The 16,073-nt window shown below is 34.0% G+C and overlaps 1 protein-coding gene across 1 annotated transcript in view; it reads left to right on the top strand.

Annotated features, from left to right (window-relative positions):
• CFAP54 (cilia and flagella associated protein 54) overlaps positions 1-16,073 on the top strand; it is a 122,437-nt gene that overhangs the window by 85,258 nt on the left and 21,106 nt on the right. The window contains exons 48-55 of the mRNA XM_030960822.1: positions 2,324-2,410; positions 3,396-3,518; positions 4,398-4,451; positions 5,741-5,957; positions 6,295-6,389; positions 7,920-8,089; positions 13,716-13,818; positions 15,198-15,336. Coding sequence (XP_030816682.1) covers positions 2,324-2,410; positions 3,396-3,518; positions 4,398-4,451; positions 5,741-5,957; positions 6,295-6,389; positions 7,920-8,089; positions 13,716-13,818; positions 15,198-15,336 — 988 coding nt within the window. The remainder of the gene's footprint in view (positions 1-2,323; positions 2,411-3,395; positions 3,519-4,397; positions 4,452-5,740; positions 5,958-6,294; positions 6,390-7,919; positions 8,090-13,715; positions 13,819-15,197; positions 15,337-16,073) is intronic.

Here is a 16,073-nt window from a genome sequence, read left to right as displayed (position 1 = left end):
CAAATTTCAGAAAACACAGGAAAATTTTTTATCCTGGAAGATGACAACGCATGGTTCGTTTAGCTTAAGCATTTTAGAGGAAATTTTCTATTATATGCTATTTAAAATACACTCTACAGAAAAATACTTTAAGTGCAGTATGTCCAGAATGCTTTCAATACTTCAACTTCCAGTAGATAGAAGTCTCTTTTGCCTTTCTCCTTTCCATGTTCTCTTATTCCTCTGTATTTTTATTGTTTTCATAACTTCCCTCCTATGCTTGTCATATTTCTATTTCCTCCATTTAACGTCTGACCATTTCCACTTGAATCCAGCTTCCTTCAAAGGAACATTAGAATAAATAGATTGAATTGATGACTAGTACTGAAAAAGGTGCAATACTCTCTCTTTTCTAGTTTGGTCCTGTATGCACCAGCAGGATTTCCTGTCAGGTGATTATTTTATACCTCTGTAAATCAAGCATGACAGAAAACTCTCCATCTGAAAAAGTGGATAGATTTTTCCTGCTTTGATGAGTTGAATCCACTTATGACAAGGTCCTACAAGTGGCAGAGCCAGTGCCAGGGAAGGGAAAAGATTGCAGGGCTGGCAGCAAGGAGTTACAAAGGTTAGGAGGTACAGATGGAAGAGGAGTTAGACAGGAAGAGGCAGAAAGATGTTACACTTTTTTTTTTGTCAGCAAGCCATTTTTTGGATTGATTTCTTTTGGAACTTCAGGTTAACTGCCATTGTTGCTTTTTCCCATCCTGCATTACTGGAGTTCACTTTGTTATTTAGCTTTGTGTAACTGTCCTGGCTGTGGGAGATCCAGTAAAATCCAGGAGCAGACAATTACCTGGAGGCAGAGGCACTTAATTTGACTGCTTGTTTCACATGGCCATGCACATCTTTGATTCTTTCTGAACTTTTGCCAGCAGAATATAGATCCAGTTCATGGATCATGCTCAAAGCAATTGCAGTTTTCGCTGAATGAGACCTTTGTTTCCCCTGAATGCTTATTGTGTGGGAATGTTTTGGATGGTGGGCGCTAAGTTGATTTGTCACTTAAATCAAAATTCATCAAGATTCAAGTTTTATTAAAAATAAAACTTCAAATACTAATTTTGTCAGACTACTTCAAATATCAATAGGAAACGGTATGGGTACAATTAAAACATTTGCCTCAAGTGTTTGTAATCCAAATTCAGAAGTATTAAGCTACATTATGAAAACTTTAAGTGAATTTGACAAAAATCTGTCCATGCTGTTAGCATTTTCTAAGCTTGGGGACATTTTAAATGAAGAAAAATGTAAAAGCTGAACAGTAATTAAATTTTGGAAGTTCTTTCATTTTCAATAAACACATAAATCTGTTAGGAAAGAATTTGCTTTTTCTGAAATATTGTATAACAATAGATCATAGAACCATAGAATGTTTAGGTTTGGAAGGGACATTTAAAGATCATATAGTTTCAACCTCCCATGCTAAGGGCAGGAATGCCTCCCACTAGACCAGGTTGCTCAATACCTCATCCAACCTGGCCTTGAGCACTTGCATGGTTGGGGCATCCACAAGTTCACATGTAACCTGCTCCACTGTCTCACCACCCTCACAGTAAAGAACTTCCTCCTAATATCTAACCTAAACTTACCCTCTTTCACTTTGTACCCATTACTCCTTGTCATATCACTACAGTTTCTGATGAAGAGTCCTTCTCCAGCTTCCCTGTAGGCCCCCTTCAGATACTGGAAGGATATACAGTGCCTCTATACTTTAATAGAGCTCAGTTTTAACATGTCTTTTGTTAGTTGTCCCTACAAAAAAATTTAAATTTAAAATGAATGTAAATAAATTTGTCAGTAAGTCTCATCACTATCCACTTTATTTTACAGTTGGTATAATTTCACTTAATTGCAGGACTTCATTGTGTTTATTTTAAAAAGCTTACAGAATTCTATTCTTCTGTTAATTGTATTGAAAAAATATGGCGTCAAAATGCAGACAGTTTTAGAAATTCCTTGTATCAACCTATTTCTGGTAGGTCTACTCAGTAATAATGTGCTGAAATACCCCACCTTGAACAGAGAGAATAATTTGGACAAACTTCACTTCCTACATTGTGAATCACATACAAGGTAGTATCAGGGGTTAGCTTTAGTGAGCTGAAGAACTTATTAAAATGTTAATCTTTCAGAAAGCGTAAGAGAAGTATTGATGGTGTGTGGTGGTCAAAGCAGTAATCTTATATTATCTGGATACTTTTGATATGTAGTTGCAATGTGTATTTCTGTAATTGGACCCTGTATCATGTTTATATCTGCATGACCTACTATTTTGCTACAGATTTTACCTCTGTTCACATTATACCAGTATATTGTATCTGAGATTTGTAAGGATTCAGCTAAATGTATTGAAGGAAGAATCCTCAAGGTAATCAAATAAACTTTCGTTTTCTCAAAACACATTGTATTTCAAGTAAACTTTTAAATTCTTTGTTTAATGTAGTCAATATTAATGTATTTTTACTATGAAAAATAATGCTTTAAAGTTCAGCTGCTGCTTAGTGTTTCTTAGCACAGCAGATGATAGGGGTACTGTCTAAATGCAATTATTATTTATATTCTCAATTTTAGTAGCATGAAGAGCTATTTAAAAAGTTTTACGGTTAATTTCCTACATAGGCTATTGAGTGCTTCCATAAATTCTTTCTACTCTCTATTTAATGAAGAGGAGGTTTTTCTTCTTTGATCCAGACTTCTCACTTGGTATTTTTTATCTTGTTCCACTTTTCTTTTAAATATTTTTTTCGGTGTAGAACATGAATGACTATTTTTTTCCCCAAATGTTCACTTCTGGATGTGTTCTTACTATCATGGTAGAGCAAGGTTCCATGAAATCTAGGAACAGATTTTTGTCTTTTCACTCATGTTCATCTTTTGTTGTTGTTTAAATAATTTGGGAGTTTTAGGGGTTTTTTTCAAGGCATCTAACTATCAAGGGTTTTTAAGAGTATTAAGAGTCAAATAGATACAGGTTTTAGATATTTTCAGGAAATGTTGATATGAATTAGGTAGAGTAGCTGAGTACTACAAGACTAAGATGGGTAAAATCTATGAAACAGATTTTTTAAGGGGCTGAGCTTGGACAGGCAGTCAAAACTCTTACCAGATGAAGCGAGTTCTTTCCCTTATTCAGGAGGAAGTTTTTAAAGAATTTGTTTTTAAAGGTGAAAGATACATCTTTGAAATTATTCACTATAACATATAAAAGATTTCTTTCCATTGAAGATCATTCTCCATCAATGTACTATTCTAGTAGCCACATCTATTTGAAAATTAGCTTTAAATACATTTTATTTTGAGCAAAAAGAATAATGAATAACATTCAAATCAAAGGCTTTGTTATTTTTTCATAGATTAAAGTACTTACAGATATAGGATTTTTTACGGAGGCCTTTCATGAGCTGTCTTTGCTTATTTCGGGAGAGAGAATTCCATGGAAAATACCAGCAGGATACAAATGTACTGAACAAGTGCAGGTAAACACCAGAAAAGTATGACATTGAGCTGTAACAGTCCATTTTTCTTCATGAAACTTCACATACTCCGTATCTGCAAGTTGTTACATGTTCCTAAGAAATTCCTAGGTTTCTTTCAATAGATGAATCAAATAGTAGGCTTTGAATGACATTAAAATCTCTCACTAAACAGCAGGAACAAAAATCAGTTTTGAAACATGCGTTTTATACATTGCGTACTGCAGATACTACTGTAGAAAAAACAATGTGTGATTTCATATGCAGGCATGGAAAGTATGAATAAAGCTGACATGGGCTCTTGTGCCCTGGGGAGGGTGAGGGCAGCCTCAGGAGATGCTGGGCCATAAGAGCTATTGCTGCCCACAGAGCCTTGAACTCACATCACGCCAGGTCACTTTGATTTTTCCCTCTGTCTGGTCACTAATGTGCTACAAGGGTTGGAAGCTGTTAACAATTGACCTAGACTCTTGTCCTGCTGTGAGCATACCTGTGCAGGCAGATCAGGTTGTTGGGTAAGCCTCCTCCATAACCAGCCTTTTCTTGCCAAAATAAGCTAATGATTTAATCCTGGATGAATGTAATCAAGGTCTTCCTTATCTGAGTGGTGCTTTTGGGTAGGTGATGTGATAAAAGACTTCTGGACAGAGCACCAGGTGAAATTCAGCATGAACAGTAGGAAAAAGTTTTTTCACCAAAAGGATTGTGAAGCATTGGACAAACTTCATGTTTGCTTCCTTTACCCTGAGTTACAGACAGTGAAGCAGAGCAAATTGAGTTTAATGAGCTGACTTGAAGGGAAATTTCCCTCTTCCCACCTTTATTAACTCATTGGTTTTATACACATTGTAACACATTACTTTTGTTTTTTCCGTTTTACAGGCCTCACAGAAATTTGATACCTCAAAATCTCTCATGACTGATACAAATTTGCAGGTAAAAAAAACCTGAAAGAGGTAAATGTTTAATGCTAGATGAAAATGTTTACTTCTCTGTCTTAAGAGAAAATATCCTTGTTATTATTAAAAAGATCCGGTAAATAGAAGACATATTCTTCTCAATACATTACTCTTTCCTAAATTTTCAATTTTATGACTGACCTCTCAAGGGAAGGGCAGCTACCACTTTCACCATTTTTCAGATGGGAGATCTACTGTGTACAAATCTGTGGCTTGTCTGTGCAAAACACAATAATGAAAGTAATCAGGCTTTCTCACAATATGGTCAGGTGTTTATCCTGCTAAACATTGAGAGTGTCAGGCTTTTAATGTTACAATTTCTCTCAGTCAGAGTTGTCTTCATAGACTTAACTCAGATGGGGGTTGAAGTCCATTTCTGGGGGAAAAATAAATTAAAATGGTGACTCTATAAACCAGTGTCTAAACAGTAATTTTCTGATTTTATTAAAAATCACCAACTTATCACTAACTTCTTTTGTGTTTTTCAGTTTTAATAATTTCCTTTTATTAACCTTCTTAAGGATCCATTGAGCTGGTAGGGGTAGATGTTAGCAGAATATGAAAAAGTTGTACCATTAAAACAAATTGGTAAATTACAATCCCTACTTTTTCCCCTCCACTTTTCTCTCTTGTTTACAGTGAGCGTGTGTCTCCTACAACAGTTGCTATTACAGGATGGAAATGAGAAGTGTATCTTGACAGCTTTTGATCTCACTAGTTTCTGATTTATTTTGAAGTTGTGCATTATCTTTTGATTTGAACACTTCACAGTATATGTGGTGCTGTTACTGGACTCATGATTTTGCAAATCTGTATAGACTTTCAACTTCTAAATTTATTAATCGAAAGTGAGACTATTAAATTCATGATAATACAAGAATGCTAAAATGAATAACAAAAAGACTTTGTGAAATATGCTAGAATGATGTGATACAATAATTTTTTCCTTTTTTACAGCAGACTTTTCTTTGAGTTGAGATTTTTGAACTACAGATTCACCTACAATGCAGAAAACTAGAACTTTCAGTGATAATAGCTATAACTTCATAGATGCACCTTGTGCTGTAAAACCAATCTCAGGTTGTAGCAAGTGCTACTGAGGGGTGAAGTTTGGGAAAAAACCCACCTCATTCATAATAAATAAGAATATTACTAGCATTATTCATGTTAATTGTTGATTTGTGTCATTATTAATAGAAACAGAATATGTCTTAAACAAGAAAAATGTGTCATTTCAAATAATCCCAGTTGTTAACCTTCTTGTAGGTACTGGAAGATACATTTAATTGCAGTCTGTCTTTAACAGTGGCATCACTGTGCGACCCACAAATGATGAATAAATTAACCTTAGCCAAAATGCATCTCATCATTTCTCTTTCTGCCACAATAAATAATATACCTGAAAAAGTTGAAAAAAATTTATATTTTGTTGACAACGACAACTTACCAGAGCCAAGCAAAACTACAGCATCAAATGTAAAAGGTAATTATAAGGATGGAGGAAAAGTTTATTTATATTGTTTCAAGCTTTTTTTTTTCACTTTTAACTGCATATGAGTTAATATGTCATATTATGAACAATATTAATTTTAAATGTTGCTGAAAAAATTCAGTAATTATTGAAATAAGCAGTAAGACTTGTTAAGGTTCTTTTATTATTATTCTACTACTACTATTATTAATTTGTTCCATTATTACTTATTTTGATGTTGAAAGTCCCAGTTGTAAGTAGAGAGAAAAGGACTGTGTTCTTCAAATTACTGAGAATGCTTTGGTTCTGCATCTGTTATCTGAAATTTTGTCCGCAATGTATTTGGCAGCTGATGCTGATCAGGATTCAAGACAACAGGAACAAGGAGACAGAATGGTGCATCTTGTTGACTGTAAAGATGAATTAAATATGGCCATGCTGAAGGTAATTTTGATTTTTAGGAGAAAAGGATTAAGAAAATGCAGATTGATCCAAAAAACCTTTCTAATGCCTTCACTGTAACAGAAATTATGATGAGAGGATGGTATGAAAAAGGAGACTGTAAATTCCTGTTTCTAATTTGACTGTAGCCTTACTAGCTGTGCACAAAGTGTTGACAGTTTGCTGTAATAATTGTTCATTTATCATGCATCATTTTTCAAATGATGGGAAATATTTCCACAAATAGCTATCAGTATGACTATTTCAGCATAAAGGGTAAAGACAATAGCATTTCAAGATAAAATAATCTCCTTTCAGAGAGTTCCATCTGTAGAACATCAGAGACTCTTTGATGGGGCAATATGCTATACAAATAAAAAACCATTCTCTACCATTCTCATATGTGAAATATTTCAAATTTTTCATGTAGCTCTTTCTGGTACTTTATTTTGAAGAAAACATACCACAGCTTATTTACTTCTTTGTTTGAAGGTTTTTTTTTAGTTGGATTTTGTTTTGTTTAATTGTAAACTTTATGCATGCCTGGTTCACATCACAAAGAGACCAAAATAAAGGGCTGACATATTCTTCATTCAGAGGGGCCTTTCACTTTGGAAGTATCTACTTTTGGCCATTTTTACAAACAAACAAATACAAAAAGTATGTCTGGAGAAGGGAGGATGATTTTGTATGGCAGTTGGTATAGGTCAAACGCTAGAAACTTGAAAGTTTTATTATAATTTGAAAATAGCAACTTGAGAATAACTAAAATAGAAGTGTTCATTTGAATTGACTAATGCTCAGTTAAGAGGCATAATATATTTCTTACTCTTATTTTTTCTTTAACTATTCTATTCTTTTGGATGAGTTTTTATGGTTTGGGGTTTTTTTTTTTTTTTTTCTAAGTCGAGCTCTGAATTTTGATCAAAGTAATGTATTGGATGATACAAACCTTTAAATTAGTTTTTAATTCTGCTGAAAGCTCCACAATTGAGACTTAATTTAAAATTAGCTTTTTTAATATGTTTTTTTCACAGCTTCCTACAGATTTTTTGACCAAAAAGACTGTTAATTATAGTTGAACTTTCAGGATACATACTGCACACAAAAATGTCAAAATATAGCTAATAAAGAATGTAATATGGCTTTTGACATCTTTAATGTTGTTTTTAATATTGTATTTATTATTTAAAATTACTAAGCATAGTGAGAAGTATAGTATAAAATCATCAAGTATAGCCAGTAAAGAATGGGAAATTAGTGAATAGCATTGCTAAGCCTTAAAATATGGAGTTAAGCATGCATGGCAATAGTACAGGCGCAGTTAAGATGTTGCTGATTTAAACAGTGATTCTGGAAACCTGACAAAAGCAGAATTACTCACCCCACCCCTATTTATAGAAAAGGCATATTGCACTTAAATTGATTTATTCTGGGATGTGGGGATAGCAGGGTACACAGAAAAAGATATTTCTGAAGAAAATTTTTGTTTCTTTACTTTTTGAAATCTTACAACACTGTGTTCTTCTCTAGGGGATTTTATTGACAGAAGCTGAAGAAACTCTTAGCTGTCTTGTACAGGACATACAGGAAAAATATGATGGGGACATATCTCGGTATTCTGTGGAAGATTTAGAGGCTCTTATTGAGGCCAAACTTGAGCTTGCTTCTATTTCTCATCAAAGGCATCAAGCACCTCTCAGGTAAGTAACACTGTGAACAACCTTATCTTGCACAGCCTTCACAGCCAGTGATTAAAAAAATAATTTCTTTATTACTACATCAATACTGTAAATCTTAGTAGTTATCTGTAACAACTCCATTAGGATATTTACAAGTGTAAGATACACAGGCATTTAATTTTTTTATTACTGCTTTATTTTGTTTTTTAAAAGAGGATCAGTTATGGGGCCAGAGATTCAGTCAGCCCAGAGAATCAGTTATGATTTCTCCATGAGATGTTTTTGTGATATAATGTTGTATAAAAACAAAGAAAAAGTCGCAATCTTCATGGTTTTGGTTAAAGTCTGGATATGTTAGATCATGTGAATTCTTATGATTTTAAATTGTACAGCAGAGCACTAACTGAAGTACTGAATTCTACTTTGTTCTAGTATGCCCTGTGTTTCTGTCCTGAAAGAAAATTTCTTCTTGATGTACTTATTGGTTTCAAATTAAAACATAAAAATTTTATTTTTTAAATTACAGTGATTAAAAAGCATTGAAGTAAACATTAACAGAGTAGATTTCAGCAGCATTATGTTGTTAGTCATAGAGTCTAAAATACTGTTGTATTATCTCTATGGCTGAATTATCTCTATGTATCTGTATATATCTGCCTGACTGCCTGATATTTTCTCCAAATTAAAATTCCCAATTTCTGTGATATTTTTTTTTGAGATTCTGATTTCTTTTGGAGAATTTAATGAAGTTACAACTTTAATGTTCTTGGAAAATACTGGACATACAGTATGAAATACATTAACTCTTTGACATACAGTATGAAATACATTAACTCTTTGTAGATGTTAAATTCCAAACATTGTTTTGGTCTTTTACCTAGGAGGATTCATCTGTTTAGCATACCTGTAATTTTACATTAATTTGTGTAAGAAGGATGTTAGTTTAACAATGCATGATAATTTTATCAGTGTGAAGTTTTTATCTAATATTTTATTAGAGGGAAAAATCTTTGAGCACACAAATTGCTAACTACAGGTGGAGCATACTCAGGTGTAGCACCATCACGTGCCAGACTAGATTGAGATTTGGTGCAATGTAATCAGTATTTGTAACATTTGTTAGGTCTAATCTAAGTAAACACACCAGAATTGCTACAATAAATCTTATAGCATAATAAGCATCAAAAAAAGGAGAAAAAACCATAACCCTTTCTTTATTGTTGAAATAGTGGTGAAGATTGAAGTGGTGGGTGGCTCATCAGGCCAATAGATAAATCAGTCTCAATGGGATTTTTTACCCAATTTAAAAAACTGTTTATTTTGTGACAAAACAAGCCACCTTCCTTCTCTCAGCTCTCAGCTGAACACTCTCAAAATCAATGCTTTTTAAATAGCACAATTGCTTTTGCATGGTTATGGTACAGCAGTAAAAATAATTAACAAGGACAGGAGCTTCACAGTGCTGTATAACCTACTGTACTGAAAACAGTAACAGTCTGCAGTGTGGTCTTTCCCCTGGGTTTTGTGTGTGTTATTTTAAAAGAAAGCAGTTTCCAAAAATTCAGATATTAGGACTGTAATAATTTAGCAATAATGTCATTCGGGAAGATGCAAAGGAAGAACTTGTAGGTTATTTGTGGATGTTTCTCAACATGAAATATTAGTACATTTCAGTGGTTTTTGAATTAGATTCATTTACTATAAATTGTCAAGGAGAAATCCACCAGTCGCTGACAGTCACCTCATCATACTTTTGAGTGTCCTGAATTTTATAAAGTCTCTATACTGGTAATCAAGGAACATCTGAAATACCATGTGTGTAATCTTAGATTGATACTAGGTATGGTAAAACCTGCATTGGTAGAGTCCTCTCTCAGACATTCTCACCCAGCTGAACTGGTTCCAGTATATGCAAGACATTTCAATGCAGGACCCTTCAATTTGCCGTGCAGTTTATATCCTAGAGACTCATTTCTCTGTCTGTTTATAACGTCTCTCAGATTGAAGAAACTTTTTTAGAATATCAAGGATTTCAATGGATGTCAAACATTGTATAGATCACTTTTTGTGACTCAAATTTTTGATGGGTTTTTGTTCAGTGGGTCTTATATATTGGTAGTGGTCAGTCTCAGGGAAGAAAAACCATCAAAAAATAGAGTTTGGGGTTTTTTAACCTATTCTGCAGTTTTATTGCACTGTCATGGAAGCTGTGATACGTCTGCCTCAGATACAAATGAAACATTTCTTCAGACAGCTGAATGTTTCCTGCCTGCCAGCCTAGAAATCAAACTTTGCATGATATTACAGAAATTCATCTTTTTTTCTCCTTTGGCAAAATGACCTAGTGGTGAAATTGTTATAGTCAGCTGTACTTTCCTATTTTGATCATCTTGTCACTTTCTGATTCAGCTGATAAAAGGATGTGTATTTTGTCAAGGGAAATATATAGATACATCACTCTTGTTGACAGCAGAAGAGGGTCACAAAAATTTCATCAAGGGAAGCTTCTGCATTACAAGCTTCTGTCTTGCAAAAAAATGTATGCTTCAGAATAACTTTATGTATAGGACTAATCCCATTGATCTCAAGGAGAGTACTTACATGGTGTCTTTCCTCTAAATGTGAACTTTTTAATTACCCAAATGTGTACCTCTCTGCTTATGTGAATAAATTGTGACTTAAGGAATATATGAATCTTTGGGCTTGTGGTCTATATTTTACTTAGGAAATGTATGCGTAAGCATGTAGGTAAAACTAGCCTCATTTTCAATATTGCTAAATGTTGACAAGAGCAGTTAACTCGAGGCAGTGGTGCTGAGAAATTTAGGTTAGTATTTGTTAATAGCCTATATACTCCTAGGTGCTGTACCTTCTCCAAGGTATTTAAGATGTGAACCATAGCGTCTCTAGCAATGTTTTAAGAAAAGTCAGATTTTACTGTAATTTTAACTTTGATGCCTTGGTTTCAGGGGAGAACTCTTAAAAAAAAGCAGCTGGGGTACATCATTGCATTATGCATTTTTCTGTTTGCTTTTATAAGCAAATTCTGTTTCACCTTTTACGCTGTTAGAAACTTATCATCCAATTCAACATTGATTTATTCTGTTTTCATTTTGTTGAATAAAACTGAGGTAAAGGGATGATGGAGATTCATGAGGATTGAATTCTGAAATGTAAAAACCAAGATATTAATGGCTTTGATTCTCATTCTTACTGTGGGGTCTATTTGTGCTGAATTGGTGTAATCCATCCAGGTCTGCATCACAAAAACAGCAAGGAGGATAGAATCAGAAATGACAGGAAGACTTTAACTGCTCTCTTATCTTAACAGGAGGTTATCCATCCTGTGGTTATACATATGTTGACAGATTAATGTGTGTAATTTACAAGTACAGCTCTTGTTCAGAATTCTTGGTGCAAGATCTTTGCCTTCACAGCCATTAGTCTAGAACATCTCAAAAGCCGTAAATTCACACAGACCTTGAATCTCTCTTGCATTAAAAGATCTTTGCATTGTTCTAGCAGTGTAAAAAGGTGTTAATAATTCTTTTCTATTTTTTTCATATTCTTCATAACAGCCAGTCTTTAGGTAAAGAGAGACTATGTAAAAAAACCAGCATAGATAAGAGTTTTGGTTATACATTTTTAACAATTAACCTGCTGAAAAAATCTTTTAGGTAGAGAGCTAGACATACTCTCTGGTAGCTTAGAATTACTAGAAAAATGTTTCTGTGGCCAGAGCACATGGAGATTTGTAAAAAAATTCCAAAAAACAACCCCCAAAACCAAACTCAAAAATGTTTTGGAGAAGATATAGAAAAGTAAGGATTTACAGACATAGGGGAAAATGTACAATTGGGAGAAACCAATACAAAGAGACATTGATTTTGGCAATTCTCAGAATATTTTGAGTAGTGTGTTCTCTGGACAACAATTCCTAGTATGAAAAAGGTCTTCTGTCTATGATGGCTTTGCAGATGTCTTCATATCATGAAATAATTGTATTCACAAGGTCTGCTGCTCTAGATATAAATTTTTGTACATGTAATAAAAGTGGAACATTATCTGAGGGTATCTGAGTGCTTATAAAGGCAGCAAAAAAAGAAAAAGAAAACCCAGTAGTTAATATTTTAAGAATCCTGACAATATTTTGTGATCTAAGCCCATCATTTTTTGACACATAGGGTTAAATGCTGCACCAGTCCTAATGGTGTCTGTATCTTCCAAAGGTGCTGTTCAGAGTGAGCTCCAGTGCGCTGGCTAGCTATATATAGACACGAACGGGATGGGACTGCTTTGGAATGCGTCAGGAACTGTTTATTTTTCAGAATCTTTCTAATCTATAGTTTTGTCTATGTAAAGACTCTGACAGTTCACAATCTAGACAGCAAGTCAAAGAAATTTGCTGTTACAATCTACTAAATACTCATCTTAGCCAGTTACACAGAGCAAAAGCATATTGACAGAGACTTTAACCAATCAACATAAACACGCGTAGCTTGAGTTAAAACAATACTTGCTTGTTCATTTATAGGAGTACAATATATAAAGCCTTATTCATGAAATGCAACCTTGCTTCTAGAAACTTTTTGCAACTTAGAAAACTATTCCGAAATGCTAGACACAAGTCTATTGTTCTATTCCTCATGTCTTCCTGCAGCTAACAAGATGATCAGCAATATTAATAATTCTGTCATAACTGAGACCTGTCTGTTTTCCCACAAACCTGAAACCCTCTAACTTTATAGGTTCCTACACTCCAGAAAAGAATTTAGGACATGGGGCAGGGACTACAGTAGATGCAATGTCATATGATTTCTTACTGATGAGGTTTTGCCTCATCACCTTGGTGGTGTTTACTAAGATCCTGTGAGTATTTGACCATGTGGATTTAACAGGAGGATTAATGCATAGCCAGGAAAAGTTTTAAGGAGAAAGGTATTAACCTTAGTTGTGGATGATACAGAACTCTCCTAATATATCTTGTAATTGTCAGTATTTTTACATCTTCTAATTTCTAAGAACTTATCCCTGAAGATAGATATGCCATGGTTGGTCTTGATCTATTGATTTGACTAGATCTAAAAGTTGGGCTTGACAATCTTAGAGGTCTTTGCCAGCCGAAATGATTCTATGATTCTGTGTGTAACTAGAAATTACAAAAGACTTCTGTTTTGATTACTCCAACAGAATATGATATATTTGAGCTTATATGTTATTGAAAAAATAATAGAATCATTGAGCTCATCAAGTCCAGCCATCAACCTCGCATCATCACTGAGACCCCTAAAACACTAAATTGTGTATCACTCAGATCAAGAAGCCTCTTAAACTCCTCCAGGCATGGTGACTCCACCATGTACCTGGGTGACCTATTCCAATGCCTGACCACCCTAACCGTGAAATATTTTCAGGTTATGTGTACTATTGGCAAGACTTGTTCTCTTACTGCTCTTTTGTCACTGTCATAATGCAGTGCTTACCAATTAAGAAAATAGTCTGAGTGTAATCATGTTTTACTGAAGCAAAAATTGGTAGCTGGTCATTTATAGCTCTGGCATAGTAAAAAATGAAGTATCTATTTTAATAAAATCATAAACTGGCAAATATAATTAGTATTTTTAAATAATATTGCTCTATACCACAGTGTTGCTTTGGCTTTCTCTGCAATTCGGCTTCTCCAAGATGCCAAAGTTTTTTGTGTGGACGTGGCACATTTTCAAGAGGAAAAGGATGAAAGGGAGCATTTGGTATGTGTGGATGTTTGTTTTAAACTTATCTTTCTTTGTATATTAATCTTTGTTGCATTAAGTGATTTTTAAAATATTAGAACATAGCAGTCATTTGTATTATGTGGTTACCATTAACCTGGAGAAAAAATTATCTTTGTCGTGCTTTGGATACCTGCTTGCTTAAAGTGTGCTCAATGTGTCTGTAATCATCACTATCATTTATATGAGGTTGGGAATTACAGTTTTTATTTCTATTACTCTCAAATGGCAGCACTGAAAATCTTTTGTTTAAAACCCCTCATACAAAAAGGAAGTGAAAAAAAATAGCTATCAGTTGAACATCTTGTATTATTCAGTTAAGGTACTTTAGATTTTCTGATTGAAAACTGAATTCTCTTTCAAAGAGCCAGATGGATCATTTCACATCATTGCTGTGGGGCAAGATTTGCTGTGGAGAAATCTTGCACATGGAGCAAGATTTCAGCTGACTTCTGTTGTCCAACACAGGGATTCTGACCTCTGCTTTGGAAAGCCTGTTGGTCTCACACCACACAGTCACTCTTGAGTGCACAGTGAGTCAAATTGACTCACATGGACAAGCAACACTGTTTGTGTTGCGTATCAGGGGCTTCTGTCTCCCTGCACTTGCTCCTCTCTTTTCTTAGGATGGTCCTGTAGCCAGTAACTGAGCTATAGATATTTTTTTCCTCATTGGCATCAATGCAAATCAGTCACAATGATTTTTTGTCCAAGTAAAATGTAGGTGATGCATTGTCCAGTGATTGCTTGCTGAAAAAAATAGTAGAGCATGGAGTGTAGAATTTTAGCAATAGAAAGAGTTTTTAGAATATATGAAGATAGAACAAGGAGTTGAGCTGAGCATTCTCACAAACACTTGTAGTACTACATTACACTAATATTTTTGTACATTACACTAATGTTTCTAAACGCTAGAAACACAAAAAACTGGAAATCAAAAACCAAAAATTTCTTTCTAGTCATTATTGTGATACCAGAAACTGATACTGACCCTGCTCTAAAATTAGACTTTTATGTGCCTCAGAAATTTGTGTAATGTTCCTGTTTGTGTGGAAAAAAATCCAAACTCTTAGAATTATTGTTCATAAAAAATACAGTATATAGATATATTTATGGAGTCTCACATAAAAAGTGTTTTACTATTCAGTGCTAAAAATTATTTTATATATATTAAAATTTAAATAATAAATGGCCTCCTGTTATCAAAAATATGTATCTAGCCGTCAAAAAAATTTCTGTTTAGAATGTTGCTATTATTTGTAAGATATTTGTAATAATTTAACATGGCCTGTTGCCTTGTTTGTAGTAAAGTATGTTACTCAGAAAGTAACATTTTTCTTGCTTTTGGGACTTAATAGGACTCCACCACAGAAGGTGTTTCACTCCCTCCCCGTGTAACAGCACAAGGGCACATGAATGTACATTTGTGGCTGAGGTGTCGAGCAATGTTAGTGACTGCACTCATGGCACAGATACATGGTATTGGTGAAAAGAAAGGTACTACACTTCCTTACTTTAGATTTTGGGATTATAATGGGCAAATGAGCCTATACAGTCATGATTCTTATTCATAGTTAAAAAATACTAATATTAAGTCTGGGGCTGTATTATCACTGAACAATTATTTGTGTTAAATTCATCCAATCCAAAAAGGAAAATATATTTATGAGCACATCCTCTTCTAGAACATGAAACCAGAAAGTATTATATTAATTTTCATTTAATAGTCACTGTCTTTTGATAACTGTACCTAAAAGTTTCAAATGTTCTAGTGTAATTAAGAAAGTGTGGTTGTTTCAAAAATTGCTGTTGCTGAGTACTTCTGGTTTTAAAAGTCTCAAAATATTTTTTACTTTCTATATCTCCAATAAATGAAATATCCCTACATAGCTCCTAAAAATGTTCCAGGTTATTTTTTTAAGGCTTTAAGAGAGATATTGCAAAATACATTTTTTGAAGTTTGGTTATGAATAAAATGTTTTTCATTCCTTGGTCCTATGAACAACTCTGATGCTCACTTAAGTATCAAAATCAGTCTAAGTCTCTTGCCAAATTCTTACTTAATCAGTTCTGGATAATTTCTCTGCAGGCTGTTACATTTTGCAATTTTAACTAAAATCAGATTTTTGGATAAGGAGAACAAATCTCAAATACCTTAATATTTATGTTGATGGCTTGCATAAAAAGCATGCATTTGGATGAACTTACATCTAGTGCTGTTTAGAAACAAAGTG

This window comes from Camarhynchus parvulus, chromosome 1A (assembly GCF_901933205.1).
Source record: "Camarhynchus parvulus chromosome 1A, STF_HiC, whole genome shotgun sequence".
In the NCBI taxonomy this organism is placed as follows: Eukaryota; Metazoa; Chordata; class Aves; order Passeriformes; family Thraupidae; genus Camarhynchus; species Camarhynchus parvulus.
The sequence above is the reverse complement of the archived record's forward strand: the minus strand, read 5'-3'. Positions and strand labels throughout refer to the sequence as shown.